Source organism: Patiria miniata, unplaced genomic scaffold, assembly GCF_015706575.1.
Source record: "Patiria miniata isolate m_02_andy unplaced genomic scaffold, ASM1570657v1 HiC_scaffold_30, whole genome shotgun sequence".
NCBI lineage: Eukaryota > Metazoa > Echinodermata > Asteroidea > Valvatida > Asterinidae > Patiria > Patiria miniata.
Window position 1 is genome coordinate 4,070,510 of NW_024037070.1, and position 27,650 is coordinate 4,098,159.

At 42.2% G+C, this 27,650-nt stretch overlaps 4 protein-coding genes across 4 annotated transcripts in view; 2 read left to right on the forward strand and 2 right to left on the reverse strand.

Moving 5' to 3' along the window:
* Positions 1-872: 872 nt before the first annotated feature.
* Positions 873-6,111, forward strand: LOC119739371 (UDP-glucuronosyltransferase 2C1-like). The gene is made up of 4 exons (XM_038214289.1): positions 873-1,914; positions 2,672-2,891; positions 3,662-3,881; positions 4,337-6,111. The coding sequence occupies exons 1-4, from the start codon at positions 934-936 to the stop codon at positions 4,611-4,613; spliced, it is 1,698 nt and encodes a 565-aa protein (XP_038070217.1). The 5' UTR covers positions 873-933; the 3' UTR covers positions 4,614-6,111.
* Positions 5,135-14,708, reverse strand: LOC119739370 (transmembrane protease serine 7-like). Its single transcript, XM_038214287.1, has 11 exons — positions 14,516-14,708; positions 14,174-14,319; positions 12,920-13,163; positions 10,903-11,057; positions 9,794-10,034; positions 8,734-8,850; positions 8,422-8,522; positions 8,237-8,328; positions 7,238-7,506; positions 6,234-6,373; positions 5,135-5,331 (listed from the first exon to the last, which is right to left on the reverse strand). The coding sequence occupies exons 1-11, from the start codon at positions 14,586-14,588 to the stop codon at positions 5,164-5,166; spliced, it is 1,746 nt and encodes a 581-aa protein (XP_038070215.1). The 5' UTR covers positions 14,589-14,708; the 3' UTR covers positions 5,135-5,163.
* A 1,505-nt stretch (positions 14,709-16,213) lies between these two features.
* LOC119739481 lies at positions 16,214-18,672 on the forward strand. The gene is made up of 3 exons (XM_038214454.1): positions 16,214-16,470; positions 17,224-17,385; positions 17,883-18,672. The coding sequence occupies exons 1-3, from the start codon at positions 16,239-16,241 to the stop codon at positions 18,200-18,202; spliced, it is 714 nt and encodes a 237-aa protein (XP_038070382.1). The 5' UTR covers positions 16,214-16,238; the 3' UTR covers positions 18,203-18,672.
* Positions 18,673-22,342: 3,670 nt separating this feature from the next.
* The window catches only part of LOC119739215 (zinc finger protein 423-like), a 33,257-nt gene continuing 27,949 nt past the window's right edge, over positions 22,343-27,650 (reverse strand). The window contains exon 6 of the mRNA XM_038214066.1: positions 22,343-27,635. Within this exon, the coding sequence (XP_038069994.1) occupies positions 23,434-27,635 (4,202 nt within the window). The 3' untranslated portion in view covers positions 22,343-23,433. The remainder of the gene's footprint in view (positions 27,636-27,650) is intronic.

Below are 27,650 nucleotides of genomic sequence, written 5' to 3' on the forward strand. Positions count from 1 at the left end.
GTGTCCGGAGAAAAAAAACCTGTCTACATTTTACAACGGATGTGCAAGTGCCCTTTTCAAAAAAATTTACCCCCCCCCCATAACAATTACCGTGCTACGCCCCTGTTTATACGTCATAGACCATTTCCTTCACAAGATTCTGTGAAGCTCATCAGAGTACGTCCTGTTTGCAGGGCGGGGGGTACGAGCGAACCCAACAACCCAAATTTCTTAAATAACACTGAAAAGTGGAGAACACTAAGAACAGAGGTTGAAACTAAGTAGAAAAAATATATATTTTCTCGGCCATTTGAATGCTCAGTTGTTGTACTTGCGGATTCTTTTTAGTCTGAGGATTCTACGGACCCGAAAATACATTAATAATAATAATAATAAAAATTAAATGCACAACACTGTATAGATTAATTTTTATTAAATGACAGTTGACCTAAACGTTCATGTCCGTATCTCAGCTGTGTAGCATTTCCTTGGAAAAAATCATTTACATTGATTTGAGACTGCTGTTGTCGATTTAAAAAAAAAAAATCAACTTTAAAAAAAAATTGAAAAAGCTTTATCACTTGTGGTAGGGTTCGTAATTTGCAATACAAAGACAAACCCTATCACAAGTGATTACAGTACACATAATTTTAGGCTTCAAGCACAATATACCCGGTGCCGTATTCAGAAAAAAAAGTACTCATACTTGGAATACAAGTACTCGTACTTGTACTCGGACGTTCAAGTACTCGTACTCGGAGACCTGTTCTTGTACTCGGAAGCACAAATACTCGTACTCGAACTCAGCAACCTAGGTACTCGGCAGTACTCGGTCGGTACATAAAAGCGAAGAACAGCTTGTTAGCTACCAGTAAAAATAAAAGTGACTGCATGTGGTGGATTGATTTGTGCAGGCATGCATTACCATGATTTAAGCTCACGAAAGCTAAAAAGATGCTGGTTGGTATTTCAGTCTATAGAGGCGCATTTACCATTTGGATTCACGGTGCAGCAATGGCGGGTCGATCTCTAGTAGTCCTGACTGGAGTTTTCTTCCAAATTTGCAGCGTGTTTGCCGGTAAGATCCTCATGTCTGCCGGCGTTGATCAGACTCACTACATCTTCAGCGCCAAGATTGGACGGGAGCTGGTCCGTCGCGGACACCAAGTCACTTTCCTCCTCAGTTCTTCATACATACATCGCCTCAACGGCAGCGATGCCGACTGGTTCGAGTTCCAGGTCTACAACTCGCCGTACACTCCTCAAGACGTGGTGAAGATGAGGGATGCGTTCGCTCTGGAGTCGCTCAACAGCACTTATCAGAGCCAGGAAGGGTATGCGAAGTTGCTGATCGGGAAATTGCTGGGATGGAAGTCAGAAGAGGACAAACAGGAGGAGCTGAAACCCACCAAACCCATGTCCAAGTATCTTTCCTTCGAGTGCAATGTTCTCCTTAGCGATGAGGAATTGATGGAGCGGCTGAAGGGCTCTCAGTTTGACCTCATGACCCTTGACTTCATCAACCCTTGCATGGCTCTGGTAGCTCAGAAGTTATCCCTACGATTCGTCATCATCACAGCCGCATCGTTGACTCCAGGCCTGCACGACCGCTGGTACGACATCCCGACCAACCCCGCCTATGTGCCGCTCTGCATGAGCGGATACTCGGACTCCATGACGTTCTGGCAGCGGTTCCGGAACGCAGTGACGTGGCTTGCGATGTCTGTCTTCATGGATCGGCCCATGTTGGGGCCGTACGATGCGCTGAAGATACGGCACAACATCCGTACGGACCTCAACATGAGGGATACCATACGCAGTGCGGAGTTGTGGCTGGCTAATACGCACTTCGCAATGGAATATTCCAGGGCGATCACACCAAATGCGATCATGCTGGGTGGGTTATCGGCCGAGGAACCCCAACCACTCAGCAAGGTAACATATTCATTCCATTTCGTAAATCCAAATTGTTGATATTGTAAGCACAGTTAGTTGAAAGAAATATCTGAACAGTTTTGAAAGGCGCTCAAAGTTCAGAGTTTGTTGCCGGTGGTAAAATTTTCTCTGTCTTTTGATTTACAATTCAGATCAATCTTTAAGTTAAGATGATAATGTCCGTGCGTCTAATGCACACGCAAGTATCATAACAGACAATGCGTTTCTGAACACAAGCGCGACACTTATACGAAGTTCAGTGACTCCGTATATATATGCAGTGTCTCCAATATTAATGAAAACATTAATATAATGTAACGGGGAAATATTCTTTGAAAATTCGAAAAATTGGAATAATTGCATATCATCTATGACTGACAATGTCTTGTAAACTGTATGCTACTGGTAGTATTTTTGTCGAGCGTAATTAATTTAATCGGTTTAGAATTTTCCGACTATCATTCTGTATAAGGACCGTAAAAATATATATCTTATTTGGGCCCCGTTTTTGTCAAACAACAGCATTTTAGAGCTGAAAACTGCCGCTAAACTCGTGCTATCTTTTCGCGAACTTGGCTCTTCGTAATAAAAAGTGATCCAACGTTTTTGACATTTTGTAAATAATTAATGGCAGGCACTTTATAGATCAGAGTACTGATACATGATTTTTATCGAACCGGTGACCCAGAAATGGAAGTTAAACGCCTAAAATCGTATTAATGTTACTTCATTTGCGTTACTACATTAATGCCTGCAGGAGCTGGAGGAATTCTTCGAAGGATCTGGAAAACATGGCGTCGTCGTCTTCTCGTTGGGTTCCGTGGTTGACGTCATGAGTGAAGAAATGGCGGACACGATAGCTGGTGCACTGTCGAGGCTACCGCAGCGTGTGCTATGGAGGTACCCCGGGAAACCACCGAAGAGTCTGGGAGGGAACACCAAGTTGGTGTCGTGGCTATCTCAGAATGATGTTCTCGGTGGGTGAAAAATAGTAAAAATCTATGAAATCAGATTGAAACTAAGTAAATAACCATTAATTTTTGGCTGGGGGCTATGATATAAATCATGCTCAATAAGGATCGTAGGGCTCGGGTACCATACCACGAATCGAAGACTCAAGCTATTATTAACATATATACAGCTGGAAGCGTAATTTTTTTTCCTAGGAGGGTTAGGGGCAATGTCATGCATAATTCAGTTTTTCCTTTGAATCATTGCAAGACTTAGGTTCTCGTTCTATTTTCCCCTTAATTTAAAATTATCTCAGTGATAAATTTGGAGAAGAAAAATAGCTGATGAAAATGAGCAGCGACGATGTGGATTCGAACCAGGGACCTTTGTATCCATAGCTCATCTCGCTATCCACTAGGTTACTGTGTGGTAGCTCGACGACAACCGTTCTTTAAAATGCTTTAATGTATTGTAACTAGTTGAGTAACTAACAACAATGCTGTTGATGCCATTGTCCGTTCTCATGGATAAACATGAATTATTCATGACATTGCCCCTAACCCTCCTAGGAATAAAAATTACGCCAGCTGGAAGTGAGGCCAGTGTTTGAAATAGACTGGCACCTTCGCTATAATTATGCATGCCTTTCGAGTGAAAATTACCAAAAATCTCCTATGCGCTACAATAGACGAATTAATATCAACATGTACCCATATTGTTTTCAGCGTTTTTCGGTTGATAAAACTATCTGCTTTTTCATTTATATATAAAAAAAACTTTTATTATTCCTTATCAGGTCACCCTAAGACAAGGCTGTTGATTTACCATGGGGGCATCAACGGCATGCTAGAGGCCATGTATCACGGGGTACCTGTTGTGACCATACCACTGTTTGGTGAACACTTCGAATGTGCCGCTCGCCTCCAGACGCGGGGCATGGCAGAGACCGTCAACTTGCCGGAGTTATCAGAAGACAAGCTACACCAAACAGCCGTCCGCGTTCTCAACAACGAGAGGTGAGTATATTTGAAACAGCTAATTCCATAATTCGACTTGAATGAAAAAGTAATAACGAAACTGAAGAGAACTAGACAAGCTGGCGTTTACTTTTATTCGCAGATGCTGACCGATGTACGCGTCGAACCCTTGGCATTTTCTTTTACAAAAATCTTGTCGAAATGACGAGTCTATTTTGTATATATTTGAACGTTCTACTTTCAAACCATTTTCCAAATGCAAACGAGCCGTTTCGTGCATGCGTGTATAGGACGAGCCCCTATACAAAAGCGTTATTCTGGAACGCCTTAATAACATTCCATTTAAAAAGGTTCCAGTTAAAAAGTGTTCCTCTCAACAGCAGTTCAGCTGCTGACATAACTAAGACTGAAAGTAGGCTTACACTTAAGACTTTCAAGACAATCCTTACAAATTCCTTTCTGTTATGCATTCTTTTATCAATCCTTTTACACAGTTACGCAGCAAACGCCAAAAGAATATCGGGCATCATGAAACACAACGTGGCACCCCCGGTGGAGGTAGCCGGCCATTGGGTAGAACACGCCATGCTACACGGGGGTGCCTACCTCCGATCTACAGCGGGTACACTGACTACCGTGCAGTATTATATGTTGGACGTCATCTACGTTGGTGTTGGCATAACGATTTTCACGTTTGCTGCTACAGTGTGGGCTTACTGGATGCTGTGCTGTAAAGCCCAGGAATCTGGCGACAAAGTCAAAACTTCTTAACATTTTGGTTTTGGTGTAAATTAAAAGTAATGTTTAGCATACGTAGACGGTTTAAATTAGGGGAATATTAGGGAAATGGCACGTATACGCATCTTAGTTGTAGTTCACAGTCAATTCAATGTCAGTTGTTTTATCCTGTTCATGCTTAGAACTTAAATGGTTAAAAAATCACGCAAGAGAGTGAAATCTGTATTACTTTATCTGGTTACTTTTTGAGTTTCGTTAATTATAAGTAAATGGCATTTTGACGAAATTGTCCGATCTTTGATAGTTTGGGTGGCCATCCTCCTTCTGACTGACCGTTTTTAATAATTATCCTAAATTTTCTCAAATTCCCTGAATAATGTCATTACTCAATATTGCAAATCTCGATTAATTATTTCAGTGCTCTCAATGCGTTTACTGCATCGCCTTGCTCTGGCATCAACCTCCCCCTTGAAGAAAAATCCTGAACTTGTTTTTAAATCCTTGATCCGACACTTGATTGGTACATTTATCCAAGTATGCATGCCTCCCATTCCTATTTCCATGACATCGCATTTAACTCAAACTACAGGTGTTTAAGGATGTTCTCTTGCACCCAGTCGACGAACGCCGTGACGCGCGTGTAGACCCCGGGCGCGTTGGCGTCAGCGCACCCATCACCCCAGCTGGTGATGCCCGCTAGATACCATCGGTCGTCACCCCCTGGGCAATTCAGTGGTCCTCCGCTGTCTCCCTGTTAATAAAAGATTAAAGGTTCCTTTTGAACTTGTCTTGAATCGTGTTGTGTATCTGAGAAGAAACTCAATTATTTTGGACGAACACATTTACAGGGAAAGTTTAATTTCGATCTACATGTACTACCTTTAGACAAGCTATAAATATAGGATACAATACGTTAACATGGCGTTTCAAACTAATATTTAGAAATGGCCGCAGTCTGTTTCCGTGGTAACTAAATGTCACCATGAACAACACCCTGGTGGAACCCTTGCACATTACTTTAACCCTAACAGTCTGAATCCTCCAATTTTAATAGGATTTTCCACGACCCCAAGGCGCTAGACCTCTTTAACTGTGAAAAACTGTGTATTAGAGTTTAAACACATTTCTAAACACTTTTGTACCCAATTTTTCCACGTTTGAATTTATGACGTGTACGTGTTTAGTTTTCTGGATGTCTGTGACATGCTTAGGTGCAAGACAAAAGCCTGATAGTACCATCCAGCATAAATAGCAAAAGTAAATAAAAAATGCTTTAAAGGATTGAAGTCGAAGGACAGGCTAAATACCTACTTTTATCACTCTTTTTTATCACCTGTTTCAGAAAAAAAACGAACTTTAAATATTTTTAAAGTTTGTACTGATGACACTGATTGGCTTTCACTTACTGTGCAAAAAAATTGGAAATATGTCTTTGACTAAGCACGTGATACAATTTGTTACAAAACACTGTTGAAAGAACACAAAGTTTACATGGTATATGCTATAAAAACGTCACCTAACCACGAGAAAACATTTGCTGGCTCTCTCGCATTACTTGTACTATGTAGATATGCTTTTACTGTAGCCATACTTGCGGGTGCCCGGTAAAATTAACTTTACGCAAACAGTCTTGTTTTCCTTGGTAACCTGTACCTGGCATGAATCTTCGCGGCCTTGCAGGTACCCGGCGCACATCATTCGTGACGTGATGCCACCATTGTACAGATCGCTGCATACTCTGCTATTGAAAACAGGAACTCCAGCTTGCTTCAAAATGTCATCATAACCAGTGTCTGTGAAGGAAGAAAAACAAACACCAATGACAATCCAACAAATACATAAGCCTACTTTTTAACTTGGTATTTTTTGAGTAATTAACTAGACAGCTTTGGGGAAAATCTTTGATTTTGGTAAATTAATACATTGATTTGCATTGCTCGAGGCAAACTGAGTAGATTGAACTGGGTCAGTTAGGGGTTTTTAAATACAGGTCAATATTTGTCGAGTCGAGTCGCGTTGAGTCGGGACTCAAAAAGGTATTGTTAAAGTTGGGTCAATTCTGGTCTGGTCAGACTGAGTTAAGCCGAGTCCTTAGAAATGAGTCAATTTAAATCCACTCAACTAATTCATTTCGAATCTAGTCAAATGTGAGCTAGATTAAGTCGTTGTTGAGATGTGTTCCCAAAAGTATTAAGTTCAAGCAACTAGTCAGGCTGAGTCAGTTGAGTCATATTGTGTCCTGCAGACTCAAGTGACATAGCATGGAGTCAAGCGAGACCTAGTCGAGCTCATCGATTGAGTCGTGCAGTCGATGAGTCAAGTCAAACGAAGGCAAGTGGGGGAGAAAATCGTCAAGTCGGGTCGGATCGAGTCAAGTCGATGTTGTACATGGGGGTTTTCGAAACCTTGGCTTCGGCTTCGGCTTCGGCTTCGGCTTCGCCTCCTACTTCTGAATCACTGAGAGGCAAACTAAACGAGATTATGCCAACTTTTGTCATCATATCAACCGATTGAATGTTCCCGAAGCATAAAAGGCACCAAAATGTAGCTGGAGTCCCCGAAGTCAGGGCCTAAAATGTCATTAAGCCGAAACGAAGCCAAAGCCAGTCGTTTCGAAAACGATAGTCCGTATGCCGACTACCGTGACCATTGCGCACTTTCAGTCTGGCCCCATCCCGTGACTTGACACATCTCCCCGTCCGTAAATCGTTGTGATTTCCCCGGTAGGCATCCAGGTACCACCCAGTCTGTCCTTACAGCTGGTCTGGCTAGTCGCAAGAGGGCGATGTCGTAATCGAAGGTGTATTGCTCGTAGTTCTCGTGGAGGACGATCTGCCTGATGTCAATGGATTGCTCCTCCCCGGGTTCTGGAATGTTCTTGGTGTAACGACCCAGGACGAGACGGTATGAGGTTGTAAGGGGCTCCCTGTGTAAATTATGAAGTAATGATTACGAAACAGGAAGTCTTATTGTAATACACCAGAGATGAAACGTTTTAGATTTTTATCTGAATTCAGATTTAATTAATTTTTTTAACTTTTCCGAAGAAATTTTAGATTTTTTAACGATCCCACAATAATTATCATTAAACGATTTTTTAACAAAAACTTTTTTTGTATTATAGTTTCCAAAAAGTCCATGAAAAGTCGATGAAAACGGCACGTAAACATTTTCACACGTGTAGTAGTTTTAATCTCTTTTTCCAGTTGTGAAGAAATTCTACGGTAGAAATACATAGGCCAACGCTGATCAGATCCTTTTCCAGCCGTGGAGAAAAGGTTAAATACATGGAAAAATTCACTCGGTCCCACGTTGATGCGCTGCATGCACTGCACTACGCGACGCTGTGGCAGCTAGGCTCCAGAGTCCAATTTCAGCTTTTTTTGGCTTTTTTGGAACACATACGCCAAATGGGGCGTTTCCTACAACCTTTTGTCAAAATTGCTACTTAAGTGTTTACTTTCTTAGAGTTTAGGCACTCTCCTGAAGACGGTCAGAGCATACTGACCGGAACGTCGAGTTTGTACCTCTGGATCTTTTCAGAACCATTCTCTTAGTTGAGAAATTATTCACATGTGGTGTTTCCGCAAACCTTTCATTCATTAGTTTCTCCACCATGCAAAGCCTCAAATCTTACTTAAAATGGTTTAACTTACGGTTCAAAGCAGTGCGCTGCACTGATGGCCCACATAGCGTTAATGAGTGTAGCTCCACACACCTGGCCGTATGACAACTTACGCACTTGTACCTGATGTTGAGAATAATTGTTACAAATCAGTATTTTTAGAATTTCAGTTTTCTTAAATGTACATTGACTAATGAAGAGGGCTGAGACGCCTACCTGCCATGGCCAGGCGCCAGGAATTGCTGGTCCCCCTCCCACTATGTTGATAGAAGCGAAGTCAGGGTCTACGACCGGTACCCCACACGATGGGTCGTTCACTGTAAGCGAAAAATTACAAAGACGAAGGGAAACAAAATTACATGATTGTTTTATTATTATAGAAAGTTGCCCCTTTTTTCTCGGGTAGCGAAGTTTACTGGCAACGTGCCCCTGAAAAGCCGAGTTGAATCATATAAGAAATCACTTGCGATACACAATATAAGTCACCTAAAACCAGTCACAGACTTTAAAGGAAGTCATTTGTATTACCTGGACATCCAGCCTCATCACTCTCATCAGGACAATCCTTCCGCCCGTCACACAACACACTACGATCCAGACAGATATCACTACTCTCACATTGGAATGCGCCAACAGAACAGGTAACTACCAGTGAAAAAAAAAAACGTTTGAGAGTTTTGGCATTAAATTAGTTTATTGTTTTAGCAAAAGACAGAATATAAACTGAAAATTTAACGTGAAACTACCGACGTGACTACAATCTTATAATGTGCATGCATCATGCTTGTTCTTAATAAAGTGCAATTCTCAGTTTGTACAACATTGTTTAATGTTATTTCACAACATAAATGTTGCGATGCCGCGCACTGAAAGTATACTGCTCGATATGTCTGGCCAAAATTGTTTTGAAAAAGACAAATCCACTAAGTTTTACAACCATGACTGTAGAAGTGTTCGTGAGATGACTTTTTTTCTTAAGAACACATGTTGTGCAACTTGCTACTCTACATGAAAACTATTTGACATCCCTTTTTAGTAATTTGTTTTTGAAAAGTGCACGTCTTTAAACATGTAAGATTTTCCATAATTTTCTAGACAACTGTACATGAGGGCGCTGTTGCTGTGATGTCATTTCAGGGAGACACGGTTCAGTTTACTTCTGTTGCAACTGTGAGCCCAAAATTTGCTCATTTTGAGAGCATTAATTTGTGAGAAAATGGTGCTCATTGGCTTACTGCCATGTACTGATACAATAGTGAATCGCCGAAGAAAAGAACATTTACCACAGCAAAACATCCAAAATTCTGGCAACTTTTGATGCTGAAATAGCTGTAACATTGAGGTTTCTGCCTGAAATGACATCACACTTTTGCTCATGATTGTTGAAATTGGCTTTAGCATAAAAACCAAAAAAAGGCACCAAAATACCATTAAAAGGTGTATTTCAAGGATTGCATTAAAAAAAAACCTCGCATGGACGCTTTAAGTAAGCTGTACGCTGTGACATACACAATGAAGAAACACAATACTATCAACATCGAAATGCTCTGGAGTTGCAATAAAATAATAAAGACCATTATTGACTAACATGGAGGCTGTACTTCAGAGTAACTCAACAAAAAGCCAGACTTTTCGATGGAACCATCGCTCCTGAACTTCAGGTACATCTCGTGCTGGGATGACGTCACGGGTGACGGACCCTGGTTACCGCAGTAGTTGCCAAGCAACGGAGAGGTATCATTCGGGCCGTCGTACACGAGCAGAGCGTCGTATCTGCAGCTGAGCTCATCCCCTTCCACATCGAACGAGGTAAAAGTCAGAGTGATGACCTGTCACGTGATAGAGTGATGTCAAAGGTAAAATTGTAGCTTGCCATGATACGGAATAATGACATTTTTTAGTGTTCCTATGGTAACTAGAAGGGGTATATTATGAAACACCTTTTCGATAATAAGGAATTGGTATTCATTGAAGAATCTAGTAATTTCTGTAAAGGGAAGATACAACATTTTGCAAACCTCAAAAAAACGAAATGATCAAATTATCACGAAATACCCCACTGGACTGCTAGGAAATGACAGTCTAAAGCATCCTGTAAAATCGTGGCTCCATGGTGTGCTGACATTTTCAAGAAAAATATTTTTTCCAACGCTAGTCAGCCGACCAGCGTTGGAGAAAACTGGCTTTTTATCAAAAACTGCTCCTAATTTTTCAGATTTAGTTATTCCGCATTTTCTTTGCAATTGATTACACACCTGTGAAGGGGTACAAGCCTGCTATAGACTGATTCTCTGACCTTACAATTCCCCAATGTTTATAAATTGCTCCGTTTCATTTTAAGTGGGGTCAGGGAACCACACTACAAGAACATGATTGGGTTTTATGGTTTCTCCGGCATCTACAAGCCCAAAATGTAGAACAAGTCAGTGTAACAATATTTGCAATAACGTACTTATCCTCCAAATCCATTCATTTCTGATAATTGCAGCAAAAGCAAATGTTGTACATTCCCTTTAAACAGAGCGGGCTAAGGTGTTGAATTTGAGGTCCTCCGCTGATGCTTTTGGTCCGACGGTAAATAATTTACAATATATTTTGTCATTCCCACATTGATTGCTATGTACATCTATAGGCCCCCTATTTGTAGAACAGATCATCAAGATTTGCATCAATGTCAAATTTGGAAATTAAACTCGCCTTTCCAACCGCTGCAGTAATGATCCACTCGCATTCTGCGTCACTCGTGTACGGCGAGTTCTCGTCAAAACCAATGCTGGTTATCGTTCCCGATGGCCCCTCGCGATATCTGAGGTTGTCACATCCAGAGTTGGCTATCTCGGGCGGGGTAGGGGCTGGCATTAGGAACAAAAGCGGCTTTTCAATTTCTTTTCAGCAAATTTGTTGATGAAAAGAAAACTCAGGCAGTAGTAGCAAACGCTTTTCGAGTTAGTGGCATCTTCGAAAGTGAGTGCTATACATAAAGACGTTGAACACAATTTTGAGCTTCATATTTGCTGAGACGAATTTTGATCTGACGTTATTTTCTTCCATCGAACCCCCCCCCCCCCAAAAAAACCCAAAAGATTGCAATGCATAAGATCTGCGTATACCGTGGTTTCTATGATACAGAAGTGGCCGCAATAATGCCAATATAACGGGCTTGAGATTTAGAGCTCATCCGGACAAAAGCAAGATTAGGCAAGCTGATCACAGAGCACGGCAACATCCCCATTCAATTGATTTAGAATGGTTATTCAGTGGAAGTATTTTAATGCATCTGGTCTACACATGAAATAGGCATTTCATTGTTGTTACCTGTGATCCTATATGATAGCACTGCCCGGCTCACAGACAGCCAGAACCAGCCAGAGCCAGCCAGAGCCAGCCAGGGGGAGCCGGGGAGCCAGCCAATCAGTCAGTCAGTAAATCAGTGAGTCAGTCAGGTATAAAGAGAACACTATAGACCATTATCATGTTGCGACCATCTTGATTTTTTCCCAATTCAAATCAACGTAACCAAAGCGAGGCTGGAAGGAAAAAACAGTCTGGTTCCTTTTTGCACAAAAAAAGTTATTATTCAGTACTGTTATTGGATAGAGGGAACATGACTGAAATGGTGGCAGCATGATAAAGGTCTATAGCAACCTCATCCCCAGGGTGTCGAGCAGTACGCGCCCACCACTACCGCTGCTCTCTCACCCTGGTATTGGATCATTTTCATGTGCAAGATTTTTGAACACGTATGCAAATCTGGTGCCTGCCTGTGCGTTACATTTGCGTTTGTTTTTTGTATGCGGTATCTGGGCAAGGGCGGATCCAGAGGGGGGCCAAAGGGGGCCATGGCCCCCCCCCCCCAAAAAAAAAAGAAACCAATTTTTTTTTTTTAATGTGACATCGTAATAAAGGCAGGCAATGAGTACACCACCATCTTTTCCTCAAAATAAATTGGTTAAAGTGGTCAGAAATTGCCTCAGATCGCACCACAGAGCATCTAGAATCCACAAAATTTTCGGGGCCCTTAAGCGGGCCCCGAACCCCACGCCGTAATTTTTTAGACCCACTTTTTTGGGGGACCAAAATTTTTTTTGGCCCCCCCCCAAAAAAAATTGTGTTCTGGATCCGCCCTTGTATCTGGGGCAAAAACAGAATCAATTCGTCGCAGCGTGAGCATGGCGTGAGTTACGAAAACATGATTTTATTTTAAGTAAACTGTTACGATCTTAACGAGACAACATGCAGTATCACATTTCATATTAATATTAACAAACTGGAAAGGAAATGAATATTTTCGAGAAGGCGTGGACGAATGATCGCGAAAACACGTACTGCACGTTGTGAATAACAACACCAAGTACACGATATCAATCCATTTCTAGCCAATTGCGGTATCGAATCAGGATGCAGGAAGGAAGTTTCCTATCCAGGGTTTACTATTGGAAACAACGTTGGAAATAAAGTAAGCACTGGGGACGAGGTTGGGTCTATAGGCTAGCCTTCTAGTACCAGCAAAAAAATTGGTAGGTAGGCCTAACCAAAATAGGTGGTTGCATTTAACGGATGGTCGCATGTAGGCAGGCGGCTACAATAGACAAAGCCCACAGTGAAAAGGTGGTGTATGGGACATGCATCAGATGGTGTTGGCCGCATTGAGCAGGGGCACTATTTCTGAAGGTGCCCTCACTAAAATGAGGTTTTATTGTGTATTTGTACTCACACGGTGGAGGCTTGATTTCGTATGTGGCCATGAACCCTGTGTAAGCAAAGTTCTCATTCGAGACGAAGACCACGTACAACTCGTCTTTCTCTGCCTGGATCGGGGGAGGGGGGCTGGTCCCACAGATAGGGGCGGGAGGGGGACCCCCTACGTAGTCTGCCCACGGGCCGTGGATGACGATGTAATCGGCCGTACAACGGAAACTTGGCTCGATGTCCATGTACTCAAACGTCAGTGTGATGATCTGTGTATTGATAAAAACAAGAAGTTAAAATTAAGCATTAGGGTAAAAACACCATGAAAGATTTCATTCAGGGATGTAGGGCCTAAGTGGACCCTGACATTTTTGACTGAAATGTGAGGTATAATGGAAAAGCATACGCGCATGTACTAGTATGTTATTTACAATTTGGAAAAAGCTTGAAATCAACTGCAGGAGGATTTAAATCCCTGCTATTTTTTTTCAGAGAGAAGTGGGCTTGAAGTCTCTGAGAAGAACTTGTAACAGGTTAACTTTGACAGAATTTTTGTAAAAAAAGATGAGTTTGACAGAAAATTTGACAGAATGGATTTTTTGGCAGATTTCTGGCAGAATTCTGCAAAAATGGTAATTTGACAGAAAAACAGCAAATTTGAACAACAAATGGTACATTTGTTTAAAAAAGCTTCAATCCTTTCAACAAACCCTTGCATAATGGGACAGGTTGGCTGGTCTAGGTGCTGAGGTTAACTGGGAAATGGACTTCGTCGTGGCCGAATCTGCGTTTTGCCCGAAATTTACGCGATAATTTCATAACATCTTTATGTGACTAAAGATTGTTTATAATGTAATTTGAACCTTAATGAAGTCAATACTACCAATCTGCATGTGATTTTAAGTGTTCATAGTGTATTTCGAGTAATTCTGGGGAATTTGGCAGATTTTTGATAAATCTGACAAATTTAGCAGAATTTGGCTCTGACCTTACGGTCACCCTGCTTGACGGATTGATCAAGGTATTTGAGAATTTTTTGATTTATGTTCTCCCCACTCGAAACATCTCTCCACTGCGCTACTCCACCAACTTGCATGACCGAGCACCAAATCCTACACAATGAAACCTCAGAATAAAAGAGGTGCACAATTAGTAGAAAGAAAAGCGTTATTGAAAATGTTTTGACTGGAAAAAAGGTCAAAATGTTAAGAAGTGCAATTGTGCCTGCATGCAGGGAGCTCTTTAGTGTTTTGCTTATCAACTGGTTTCCCTGCCTTACCCAGTCAGTAGGAGCCTGAATATACCACGAGCAGAGAGCATTATTGTCATAGAAGGGGTTGGAGGCGTGGCCGTAGTTCATCGAGGACAGGGTGCCAGTCAATTCTGTCAGTTTCCTCGGTCCGCCACAACCAGAATCAATTGCATCTTAAGACAAAAGGAATCGATTACATAACACTTTACAAGTCCTATCCACTCATGACTTGAAAAAAAAAATAGCAAACAATTTCAGGAATTACTATTTAAAAACATAATTCAGGGACTATGTAGGAATGTCGAGATGGGACGAATGGATAAACTAACTGGCAAAGGGCTTTTTCAATTTTTTTTAAGTTAGACTTACCCGAAAAGTTGAGGATGAAACTGATTACAATCAGAAGCCGCATTTGCTCTGACCTTAAGTCCAAAACCAGCATTGTGTCCTGTGCAAAACATCAACAACCTTTCGCAGAAACTATTGGTTCCAGTCCCACTAATTTTCAGGAAGAAATTCACCTGTTTTAGACAGATTGTATAGCACCTTGCACGCCAACGTCTATCCATTATCTAACTTAATGATATAATTCGCAAAATATTCAGATAAATGTTAATCATTCAAAGGAAGGATTATTGGTTTCAAGTGCATTCAATATTCTGGGAATGGAACATCTGGATCTGCTGCAAAGCCGGATTAAAGGGCCACGAAGTGAATATTTCTGAGGAACATATTTGTGCAACTTTCTAATCCTCTTAAATGTATGGAAACTATTTGTCATCCTTTTTTTGGTATACTGAAAAGTGCTCTTCTTTTAGCATTTTTACAAAATTCCATGCTTTTCTAGACAACTGAGGGCATTTTTGCTGTGATGTCATTTCAGGAAGACACTTTTCATTTTCGGTGTTTTCTGTTCAAATTGTGAACCCAAAACCTTGCTCATTGAAAACATCTGTGAGAAAAGTTTGCCCGTTGGCTTACTGCCATGTATACTGACACAACGAATCACTAAAAGAAGAAAGTTTACGACAGTGATATATATACGCAATTCTGTGCTGTAACATTGAGGTTACTGCCTGAAATGACATCACACTTTTGCTCATGAATATGGAACTTTGCATTAGCATAACAACCAAAAAGGCACCAAAATACCCTTCAAAATGGCAAAATGAAAATAACATTAAATGGGACACGCAGGTGCATTTTCAAGGATTGCATTAAAAAATAACATTGCACGGGCCCTTTACTGCCACTAAAACTATTGCAATGGTGTATTTTAAAACCCAAATAAAAACATTTACTCAAGAGGGCTGAACACGTCAAAAAAATACCATTTACCGTTTGAATAAATCATACAAGTTAAAATATCGACATGAGAAAAAAAAAGTATGTAGAGTATGGTAGAGCAACTTTCAGGGAAGCATTGTTTTCGTCTCCTCGTAGGTGGCACATTTACTCCCATCTCGCACGCACAACCATTGTCCGTTAATACCACCATTGATTTTGATGAGGCGGCAATCAAGAAAAAATACAGGTACTCACAAAAAAAATCAATATGTACGAGACAATTGAAAATAAGCAGTTGATGCATGCTACAAATAATCTGTTACCGTCAAACCATAACCGTTGACGTTACTAGGGTTTAATTTACGGGGGGGGGGGCATTGGGGGCCTCATTTTCTGGAGGGGGAACTCGATGGGTTTTAAACAATAGAAAGCTAATATGTTTGCCTCCTCCTTAATTGAGCAGTTAGGGGGAAAAGGAGTCCCCCCCCCCGTACGTCACTGTCATGCGCAGTACACCAAAGTCGCCTATTATTGGAATATTTAACACTCATTCTTGCAATTCGACAAACCAAGGACCAAGAGCGGAAATGAAACAATAAAATCAGTTGGCCATGAACGTCATCACACCGGCAAAATAATGGTTGGTTCGATCACGGTCTCGCTTCGCTATCCTTCAAATCAAGAGTGGATTTCTTTTTTTAGCTCATCTGAAGGACGAGTGCTGGGCATGGAGCTATAAAATAGGCTCCGTGGTTTGGAGAATAACAAGAAGCTGAAGTCCTAATATCAGTCTGAATCTTACGCCATGTCGCGCGTTGACGTCGACATCCTCGCAAGGTGCGCCGTGATTCTATGGCTGTTAGTGCAATATAGTGTTGGACTTTCGTCTGCAATGCTCCCAGGTGTAAGGACTTGCAGTGTCCGAGTACAAGCGCTATCACCGACCGCAACAACGGACCAGCTCGGAGCACAAGTCATCGCAGCTTTCATTGCAACTTGCCGGTGGAACATGAAGTGCAGATTTGGTGACAAAACCAGTAAAGAGCAATTTTATTCTTTTGAAGAGACCGCATCGCAATTTTGCATGTTGACAGTGAAGCAGGCGTGGGGAAAAACGATCATAAAAGCACTTTCAGACCTTCAGAATCCCTCAGAAAAATCTCGATAAAATAATTTCAGTTCGACAAACATTCCAACTCTACATCCTGGTCCACTCTTTAGCTTTCCTACATCAAAATTATTTGTTTTGAGTTAACAAATTATAATATACAATTCAGGGTTTTTTTTTAGGCAGGATACATTTGTAAGTACATTTGTAAGTATTTGTATGCGTTTCTTTAATTTGGCCTATGTAATACGTCATTTGGTTTTTAACTTATACATTTGGACTATCGAGCACCTTACCTTAAAGATGCACTCCTCGGGCTATTTTCAAGTTTCCTCCCGAAATAAATAGATTTAATTTCAAATTTTCTATTTTTCTAGCAAAACGTTATTCACCTTCGGATGAGACATCGACCGAAACAAATCAGCCCATAGTTAGTTATCGAATTATTGCTTTACAATTTCGAATTGTTGGCTGCCAGACAATAATTCTCGTTTTCGCGGAGTAGGCTAGTTCCCGCCCCACAATCAGTATCGATAATGTACGAACCGGGAGCCAGTCTGCTCGCAAAGCGGATCTGTTTGTGAACAAAAACCTTTATTCAGAGGTTTGCAGACGTTCCCCCCCCCAAAAAAAAACAAATAATGAAAAACGATTGTTTTTTTTCCCCCGTTTCCCTCCTCAGGTTGCTTCTTCAAAACACGGCCCAGTGTGCCCTACACCAACGCCCCCATCCTCTCGCAGCTAGCTACGCCCTTCTACTTTCATTTCATAGTCCGCGCCGCGCAGAACGCGATTATTGCATTGGGAGAGGGCAGTACAGACGAATCCATATTCGCTGTGATAGGTGAGAATTGACACGAGAAATAACGCGAGTTGACGAAAAAAATAGTGAAAAATCTGTGAGAAAGAAGAAACCAATATGTCGACCAAGCAAACAGCAAAAAATCCAATCCATGCGCACAACCAACCCTGCCCGTGTGACCCCTGAGAAGGGGTGCCGGTGCAGTATATATCAAGACAAATTCCGAAAATTTCGGATGGACCATAATTTCGCGCCAGTGCAGGATGATAATTCCTCCTCCTCAGTAATGTAAAATAAACCATAGTGCAGATAAATAGCGCTTCCTATCTAATTTTGAACTCGTTGTCAAACCAAAGAACAAAAAGAGAAGAATTTTATTTTTGAAATCTGAGGGGAAAATCGATCATAAAATGTTAAAATTTTATAAAATAAAGTTTGATTTTATTTTCTCACAAAAAATAGTGGGGAAAACAGCAAATTTTGGACTTTGGGGTCAAGTTTCAAAGAGGAAATTGTCCATTGTATTTCCCTCTTTTCAGTTCTTGGTTCACGACTTAACACCCTAAGCTTAATCCGAGACTGTTGGACTGTTCTCCCGACGTGCGACTGGCGACAGGTTCAGGTGGAACACTATGAAAATGACATGGTCAGCGCCAAAGAATACCGCGGTTTCTGGGTCCAGTACGACGGGGCCGGTGTGGTGCGAGTCGGCGGGGAAGACGGCACGAAAGACGGTAGGGTTTTGATGGAGTGGAACGCACGAAGCTTCCACGGCCGCGTGGTCCAAACGGTACACGTTGGGATATCGGCCTGGAAGTACAGCGAAGCTGATTGGGTATTTTATCAGTCATGTGACTGAATGTATGTATCCAATGAAAACCAAAAGCGAAGCTGATTGGGTTGTTTTTAGTCTGGTTCCCAGACCAAAAGATTCTGACATATTCTCCTCCCGTTTCCGAAAATATCCAAAGTTTGCCGAATGCATTTCGTCGATACTCTCAGATAGGGCCCAGGTATTTTTGGGTACAAAACAGGTTTTATTTACACTGCCATGCTTATTAACAATGAAACAAAAAATGAGTTGAAAATTAATATTCATTGCTTGCATTTAAAATAAAACCTTGCAATTCAATGACTTTGTGCATCAAGTATGCACTCGGATCGATAGTACGAGGGACGAGCTTTGTTGTGTCATGTACTATTTTTAATCTGAACACGGTTACCTAGGGTTATTCAAAAAAATCGGCGTCGTCTCCATTTCGGGGTTGGCCTGCTATTGTGGGCCCCTAACTTTGAAGATTCCAGCTCAACATTAGTCAATGTTTTCTTACAGAAATATCAAACTGTGATATAATGAAGCAAGTGATTTTTTTTAATTTGATCGGAAGTTCGGAACATTAAAGTTGGTGTATACGAGCTTTTTGGGTGTGGCACCTTGAAAAATAGATTTTCAAATTGAATTGATAATTTTCTAGCATTACATTAGTTATGAGCTTGCAAAATTAATGAGACGTCACAAGAAAAAAATCGGCCAGCGATAAGTAATCAATCAATTAATTTCAACTTTTGAATCAAGAGCGGGACGCTCTTAATAGTGTGTGCAATTTCTGAACAGCAGCGCGCCATTTAAAACCACTTTTTAAAACCGTATAAAGGCTTGCAAAAACAAACAAGCAAATTTATTTGTTACAGGACATTATATTCCTTTAAATTTCGTTCGGAAAAGAAAGAAAAAACACGTATATACCAACTTTAAAAGCTTTTAATTATAACTTAAAGCCCAACCTGAAACGAAACCGAGCTTTGGGAAAGGGGCATCATGTATTATTTTTAGCCGCGAGGGCTACTTGACCTAAGGTTCGATAGCAGTAAAATAGTCAGAATCTTTTGGTCGGGGAACCAGTCTAGAGGTTTTTTTACATCAGTCATGTGCAGTGGCGTAGCCACGGGGGGGGGGGGACGACAGCCCCCCCCCCATGAAACCTTGTCGCCCTCCAGTCGCCCCCCCCCCCCCACTGAGATTTTGAGTTTCTAAAAAAATTATCATTGATCTACATGACGCCCCCCCCCCCATGAAATGTTCCAGCCCCCCCCCCCCCCCCCCCCACTGAAAAATTCCTGGCTACGCCACTGGTCATGTGACTGACTGTATCCAATGAAATCATCAAAAAGGAGGGGCATTCGCTCGTGGGGTAGGGCCGGGAGGTGGCGGGCAGAAGCAAACTCTTGACATCCTGCACTCTACTGATAAAATGGCTTAGCACGAATAGTCTGTAGTTTTCTTTTGTACATTTTTGTATTACTTCATTGTTTCTACTATAGTAATTATTTGTATTTTTTTTAACGATAACCTGTCATTTATAAATCATATAAGTCATAATCTCACTTAAAGGGAAAATACAACATTTGCAAACATCAAAAAATAAAACTACCAAATCATTTTGAAATACCTTGCTGGACTGTTAGTGAATGACAGTGTGAAGCATCCTGTAAAATCATGGCACCTGGTATACTGTCATTTTCAAGAAAAGTGGTATTTTTGTATCAATTTCCAACGCTGATCGGCCGATCAGCGTTGGAAAAAACTGGCTTTTTTTCAAATACTGGCCCCAGTTAACCATCGCACTTGTTTGCAATCGATTACACACCTATGAACGGGTACAAGCCAGCTAGACTGGTTCCCTGACCTTACAATTCCCCAATGTATGTAAACTGCTCTGTTTCTTCTTACATGGAGTCAGGGAACCAGACTACAGGAAAATGATTGCTTTACTTGGTTTTTATAGCATTTTTGAACCCAAAACCTCAAAAAAGTCAGTGTAACTATATTTGCTATATATTTCCAACCCCCCAATTCCATCCATTTCTGAAAATTACAGCAAAAGCAAATGATGTATATTCCCTTTAAACATTTTCAAGGAATGGAAACGACGTGTTTTTTTTTTCAGATATACCCTCAAACCATTTTAATTTATCAATATACTACTTTGTGCCAAAAAAAATAGAAAGCAAAAGACCAACATAAGGTAGTTGTAACGTGTTTTAGGCCTACATAAAAAGCTGAAATAAAGACGTGTACACAATTTTGAACCAAACATAATGTGGTTATACGTTCCAAGCACCGATTGAAAATGGCGCTAATCTACAAGCAGAATGAAGTAAGAGTGTAGTGCCCAACTACTAACTAGCATCGTAATAGTTGGGCCAATCCAAACTACATTTAAATGGTCCCAACTGCAGTTGGGACTGCCCATCTGTAATTGGGACCACTGCTTTAGTTGGGACGTAACAAGAACAAGTCGATATCAGTGCCTGGAACCATCTCAACGGTGCGGCCATATACATGTACTTGATTAATCATTGCCTTTTAACCCCAAAACAAGCAAAATATGATACAAACTTTGCTTTTACACATAAAATCAATGAACAACTTACAAGTTGGCAACAAATGTGCAATGTACAGAAATAAATACTGTTATCCCTCTTGGAAAATAAAAATGTACTCTTTGAGAAAACAAAATGTACTTAAATATTGACCATTTCTACTGAAACCTACACCAAGTAATTCATACATCTTGTATACAATTGACAACTGTTCATGTAAACAACTATTTTTTTTTGGGGGGGGGGTTGGGGGTGTTAATTAATCCCTAGATAAATACAAAATTAAAGAGCTAGATATATATTAAAAACGCGGAAGGACTCAGGAGCCATGTAAGTTCTTCTAAAAAATTGTTTCTCCTAAAAAAAAAAACAGATTTGAGAGCTTGATTTTAGTAGATGTAAGAAAAGTATGTGGCTGTCTTAGAAAGATTTTTAAGAAAAAAATCAATTAAGTATCTTGATATTTTAAGTTGATTTAAAATTACTTAACAATAGATTATATGCTTTTTATCATTTGATAACATTTGATGGGTTTGACCTTCGTTATGGTTAAGGTTTGATGTTTGTTTTGGCCGGAGTAATCAATTTAACCAGTGTGCAAAGAGTCTCTAAATAAAAGAAAAACCATCATTCTGGGAATCGAACCAGAAACAACCCTGATCATTCTTTACTACCCTGATATAATGAGCGCTAACCTCCCCAAATATAAGTGGAGGATTGAGGCTATAATGGCAAAAATGTGTGGCTGATTTTGGAGGATGCACGGTGTCAAGGTCTTAGGCTGGACCGTGTGTTGTTTATGCTCGGCTGTGCATAAATGTAGGCCTAGATTATACTTGAAATCCTCCACACTGCTCCAGGATGTCACTGGCTCTGCCTCATATTGACAGTGACTGCTGGAGGATTTTGAAGGATTTTGAAGCAGTGGTCACCCCTCAAGAAATAACAATTGATTTTGGAGGATTGAGGCTGTATGCAATTTTTACATGGAGGCAGTTGGAGGAGGTTGCACCCTAGCAAAAATGCCTAGAGTGTTATGAACCAATCAAATGCATATTTTTGATAATTTGCTTTACGGAAATAGAAAACAGCAAGTTGAATGGTAGCATTGTTACAAGTTTGTACTTTCGTCTCGAGCTTTTGGATACATAAAATACATAAATATAATTTCAATAATACAAAACGCTGCAAATTGCCTCCATTTCTACATTTAAAACGTAGCACAGAAATGATCTACCAAAAGCCTCTTGTGTATATATCTTATATTTTATCTTATCTTATAAATGAAAAACGGGGAATATATACTGTTAATCATAATCCTTTGAAGGACAGAATGGATTAAAGACTACGAAGAAATTACTAAAGCATTTCATTTTCGAGGTGTTTAATGTAACCCTGAACCCATTGTATTACATCTATATCACATTTCCAAAAAAAAATTTTTAATTAATTTTGTGACATCTGTAATAACAGAATAAATGTGTGCTTGGGAAATGTTTAAGACTGGTTTGAGTCTGGATGCTGAAAATTACCCAAGCCACGCAAATATTTATTCCCATTCATGCCTTTTTGGAAAAAAAAAGTTGTTCAGTCTTAAGTCAAAACAAGTCAAAAATTACAAATTTCCAACAATTTTGTTCAAATATTTTCTTCTTTTTTTAAACACCCCTCTAGCTATATAATGGAGTATCCAGCTCGCGAGTAAGACGTAAACAACTCCTTTTATGGAGATTGGCGCACGCGTACTGTGTAATGACGCGCAGATGCAGCTGTGGCGAGTGCGTTGTGAATCTAGGACTGAAATACTGACTCGCTGCTAGAATTGCCCATGTCTACGTGAGGATTGTGATCATTCAACCAATAAAATGGTAAAAGGCACCGGATTTCATGGGATTCCAAATTTCATGCGACACTGGGAAAAGTATTTAAAACCAGCCAGCCATGTCTTTATCATCCGTTTAAGACCAGCCACGTGACAGGCTCTCGACCAATGGGAGTGGGTAAACTGTCTTAGGTATTTATGAATGTTGGTTAAATGCTATCATGATTTCAAGCAGAGGATATTCAGAATGTATGAAAAGTTTTCCATTTGCCATAGCTAATGGCAAGATCTACTTGCAATTGTAATTAAATCATGTGAAGAAAAAAAAAACAATCTACCAATTTTTTTTATTAAAAAAATTAAATGGGAAGTAAGTGATGTTTTCGTTAATTTTACTATACCAGGAGGAAATGTTCTTGAAACTGATAAATGCTTTGAAAATAAAAATCTGAAACTGACTAAAAATTTCAAAATTGACTAGTTGCCAAAATAATAATGATATATTAATAATATGTGACATCAATGACTGTGCATATACTATTCTATTTCAGAATTAAGAATTTACGTACCTTTTCTTTCATGGAAAGAACTACTTATTTTCTACCCAGTTTTACAGGGTGGTTGCAGTGAGTGAACGGTTGGAAAATGACAACAGTTCTAGCAGTTCAGTGGGCAGGATTGAACCTGCTAGCACCTGTTCTTCATTGTATAACAATGTACAATGTATTCATAAAAACCCATTCAGTGCTGAGCTGTCTTGTAGGCAGTACAGGGAGTAACATGCAGGGCGGTGTGGAGCTGTACATGGGTTAATAAAAGGAGACCAGTTTGGGATCTCTAGACAAGAAATCAATGGGTGATCTTATTTTTGTTTTCAAATCATTTTAGAGAATCTGCATTTCTTCAGTTGCTTGGGGGTCCTGACTACTACTGACAATAGGCTCGGCACCCAAGGAATCACTCTCTGAGGAGGCTCCCATTTCAGGTGATGTTTCGTCCTCACCCATGAGGGATTCTGACGAGCTGAGTGGGGAAGCTGAACTACTCTGGGACGTGCCCTCCTCCTTGTGGATTCTACGGATGTGTCGACGCAGGTTCTTAGCCAAGGTGAAGGTCTCCTGGCAGTACTCGCACTGGAAGAGGGAGCCTCGGGTCACCGTCATGGTGTGGGTCCTCATGTGGTCCCGGACGTGACACTTGCGCGAGAACATCTTCCCGCAGTGAGGGCACATGAATGGCTTGATGCCGGTGTGCGATTTAAGGTGCACCTTTCTGTTCTCTTTACGGGCGAATCGTTTGTCGCACATCGGACACTGGTAGGGCTTCTCCCCACTGTGAGACCTCATGTGGATGGTCAGATTACGAGAGAGGGAGAAGACTTTATTGCAGGTGGTGCAGGTGTACTTCCTTCCATCGGTGTGGATTCTCATGTGTCCCTGAAGGTTACTCAGGCAGGGGAACACCTCGTCGCATTGACCGCATTTGAAGGATTTCTTCTTGCATCCGAGCTCCGCCTCAGAGTGAGTCCGGAAATAATGCTGCTGGAGGTCCACCGTGGAGTAGAACATCTCCATGCAGATGGAGCACTTGAAGCCCTTATCAGTTGGGGTAGCATGCAGGCGGGAGTGGTTGCTCAGGCTGGCACTGGAGGAGAAGACACGACGGCACTCTTCACACCGGAAGATCCCCAAGTCCTCTTGACTGGGATGGGACAGGACGTGGTTCTGGAGTTCAGCTGAGAAGAAGAAAGTCTGACTGCACTGGGAGCACTTGTGGCGCCGTGCTTCCATCCCGTGCTCTACTGCATGAGCTTGAATGTCCTGAGCGCAGCTGAACATTGCCTTACATATCGGACATCGGTACTCCTTGTCGGCAAAGGAATGATTGATGAGGTGGCACTGTAGCTTGGCCGGGGAGTCAAAGATATCCTTGCACAGTTTGCACTCAAGATGCACCCCTTCAGACAGCACGTGAGTCGTGACATGCAGCTGGATTTCCATCTCGGTGGCAAAGTTCTGTTGGCATTTGATGCACTGGTAGGTCTTCCCTGCCCCGTGGGTCACCAGGTGAGTATCCAATTCCTCACGGGTTTCAAACTTCACGCTACATTTCGGGCAGCGGTGGTTGTTCATTGCAGGTATCTTGACAAAAGGTGTCCCTGACGACACCCCCGAAAACTGGCTCTCAAGGGATGCCTTGATGCAATTGAGACACATGAAGCAAGGGTGATTGCTGCCATCCAGTTTGGGCACCACATCTGTTCTGGAACCGAACGTTTTACCGCAAACGTAGCAAGGGTATAACTCATGAACTCCCGTGGATGGCGGGGCTTGGGTGTGATATCTCGCATGAAGCTGTAGCTCCACCATTGAGGTGAGTATCTGCAGACAGGCGACGCAACGGATGGTGTTCCCAGGGCCGGCGATTTCTTCATTGTGCTGCTGGGCGTGACTTAGGAACTCCGTTTCCATCTGGATGGGCTGCTTACAGACGTAGCACTTACAGTGCCAGGTGGGCTGTTTGGAGGAAATGCCCATGGGCTGGGGGGACGTGCTCTCTGATCGCAGCTTGAATTCTGCTGTGTGCTCGATGGCATGCTTCATCAACTCGTACTTGGTCTTGAAGCTCAGAGGGCAGGTGTCGCAGGGGTACTTATGCTTCCTCTTGGGTTCTGAAGTCTGGGCTGTCACTGAGGACATCTGGGATTGGATTGAGGCACTGCGAGCCTGGATGTCATGCTCCTTTAGGTGATGTTTTTCAAGGAGTATCTTTAGTGGGAATTTGGTGTCACAGATCTTACAGATGAAGCATCCTTCCTCCTCGTGCTTCATGTCATTGGCTTCCTTGGGATTGTTATCCGAGTCGGAGCTGTATGTCGGCTTGTCAGAGGGAGACTCCTTATTTGTCTGGGATTTCTGTACGCTCGGAGAAGCGTCAGAGTAATCATGAGTGGCTCTTAAATGCACTTCTAGGGTCTCCTGGGAGCTGTAGGGAGCATTGCAGAATGGGCAACGAAACTGCTCTGAGTGGGATGTGAGGTGACACTGAAACTCAACATCTGAGGCAAAACTCTGGCTGCAGAACAGGCACTTGAAAGGCTGAGTGATCTTCAAGTGTTCAAATTTGACATGGACCAGGAGGTCTCCTTCAGAGCGGTAGACCACTCCGCACTTCATGCAGCTGTAGAGTTTGCACTCATTGCTGTGCTTCACAGCAAAGTGCACCTGTATCGAGACCTTGGAGTCAAACACCTCCTTGCACAGGGAGCACTTGTACAAGTGATGGGCGTGGATTTCAAACAGGTGCTTCTGCAACTCATCTGGCTTCTTGAAGCTCTTACCGCAATCTTTGCAGATGTATTCTGCTGAGATGGTTTTGTAGTGGGTAAGCACGTGGACCACTAACTGCTCCTCGTTAGTGAACTCATTATGACAGGTGGGGCAGGAGAAAGCTCCCTGGCTGCTGTGATCAGTGTGAGGGCTAGATGGACGAGGTTCAACAGGCTTGTCAGCTTCCGCCGGTGGGGTTAGTGGCAAAACTCTGATCGGTGTTTGCTTCCCAGAAGATGACTTCCGCTTTTCTTTGTGTTTACCTTTCTCCTTATTCTTCTCTTTCTTGTTTTTCCCTGGATTGGTCGACTTACTTGATGAGGGTGTGTCTTTGTTGCTGTTTTCTTGATTGTGGTCATTCTGTAGATGTTCACTCAGGGCATCGGCTGTGTCAAAGTGGCCCTTACAGTCTTCTTCTGGGCAGAGGAAGACCGGGGCTCGGTCACTCTGGTGAAAGACCTGGACGTGAAGCTGGAGCTGCTCAATGGAATCAAAGAGGTTCTGTTTGATGCAGTAGGGACAAGGGTACTTCATGCTGTCAAGTGCCTGGCTGTGACTACGATTAACGTGCTCCTGGAGCATCGCATGATTGGGGTACACTTTGGTGCACTGATGACACTGCACTCGTGCATCATTGGTCAACTGGCAATCCACGTTACCGTGAGAATTCTGGAAGTGCTCGTATAGCGCTTGTTCGGTCAGAAACCCCATGCTGCAACGTGGGCAGAGAAGGCGCCCGTCCGCATCGTAAGTGATTGCATTAGGAATCGAATGAACACTGTCAATGTGGCTGCGCAGAGCGATTCCTGAGCCAAACTCCATGGTGCAATATGCACAAGAAAGCATGGTGCTTGTTGGAGTGGCTTGGTTGGAGCTATTGGAATGAGTCCCGAGGGGCTCATGCATGGCTGACATATGCTCAGTCAGATTGAACAAGGTGGGGTAATCTTTGCCACAGTACTGGCACTGATGTATCTTGGATAACTTGTCCGAATGCAAAGTCTTCATGTGGACGTTGAGCACTGTGATGCTGGGGAAGTAGGCCCGAGGACAGTACTGGCACTGCAAGGGAATATTCATGCTGTCCTTGTGCATATCTAAATGAGCCTGAAGCTCGTCAACAGACATTAGCGTTTCTTCACAAACTGGACATTTGTTTTCATCTTCTGGGTCCAGCGACTCATTGAAAGGTTCCCCATTTGTGTGTGCGACTGTGTACAGGGCAGTTTTTCCGTCCGGCAATTCGGAGACATGAGTCTGAAGGTGATCATATAGGTTCTCAGATGTCGTGAACGTGGCAGAGCAGTGCACGCACTTGTAATCTTTCCCTTTGGTCACCATCTGCGTCTTGTGGAAGTTCTGAGTGTGTGCCATCAATGCTGCGTTGGTGGTGTAACCGCGATTACAGATCGGGCATCGGAAGGGCTTCCCCGTTGTGTGAGTCTTGAGGTGGATCTTCAGATGGTCGCTACGCGAGAACGATGCATCACACTGGGGACACTGGTACTTCTTGTCTCCCGTGTGCAGCTTGACGTGCCGGTCCCGGCTGCGTTTGTGCTTGAAGAGCCGACTGCAGAATGTGCACTTGAACGGCATCTTGTCGCTGTGGACTTGCTCGTGGCGCTTGAGGTACGTGAGTCTGTGGAACGCTCGGTCGCAGAACTGGCAATGGTAGGGCAGGTTGCTATCCAGGGAACCTTGCTCTAGGGTGTATGGCGAGTCAGGATCCAGGAGCTCACTGGAGGAATTCCCTTCATCTGCAATTTCAGACC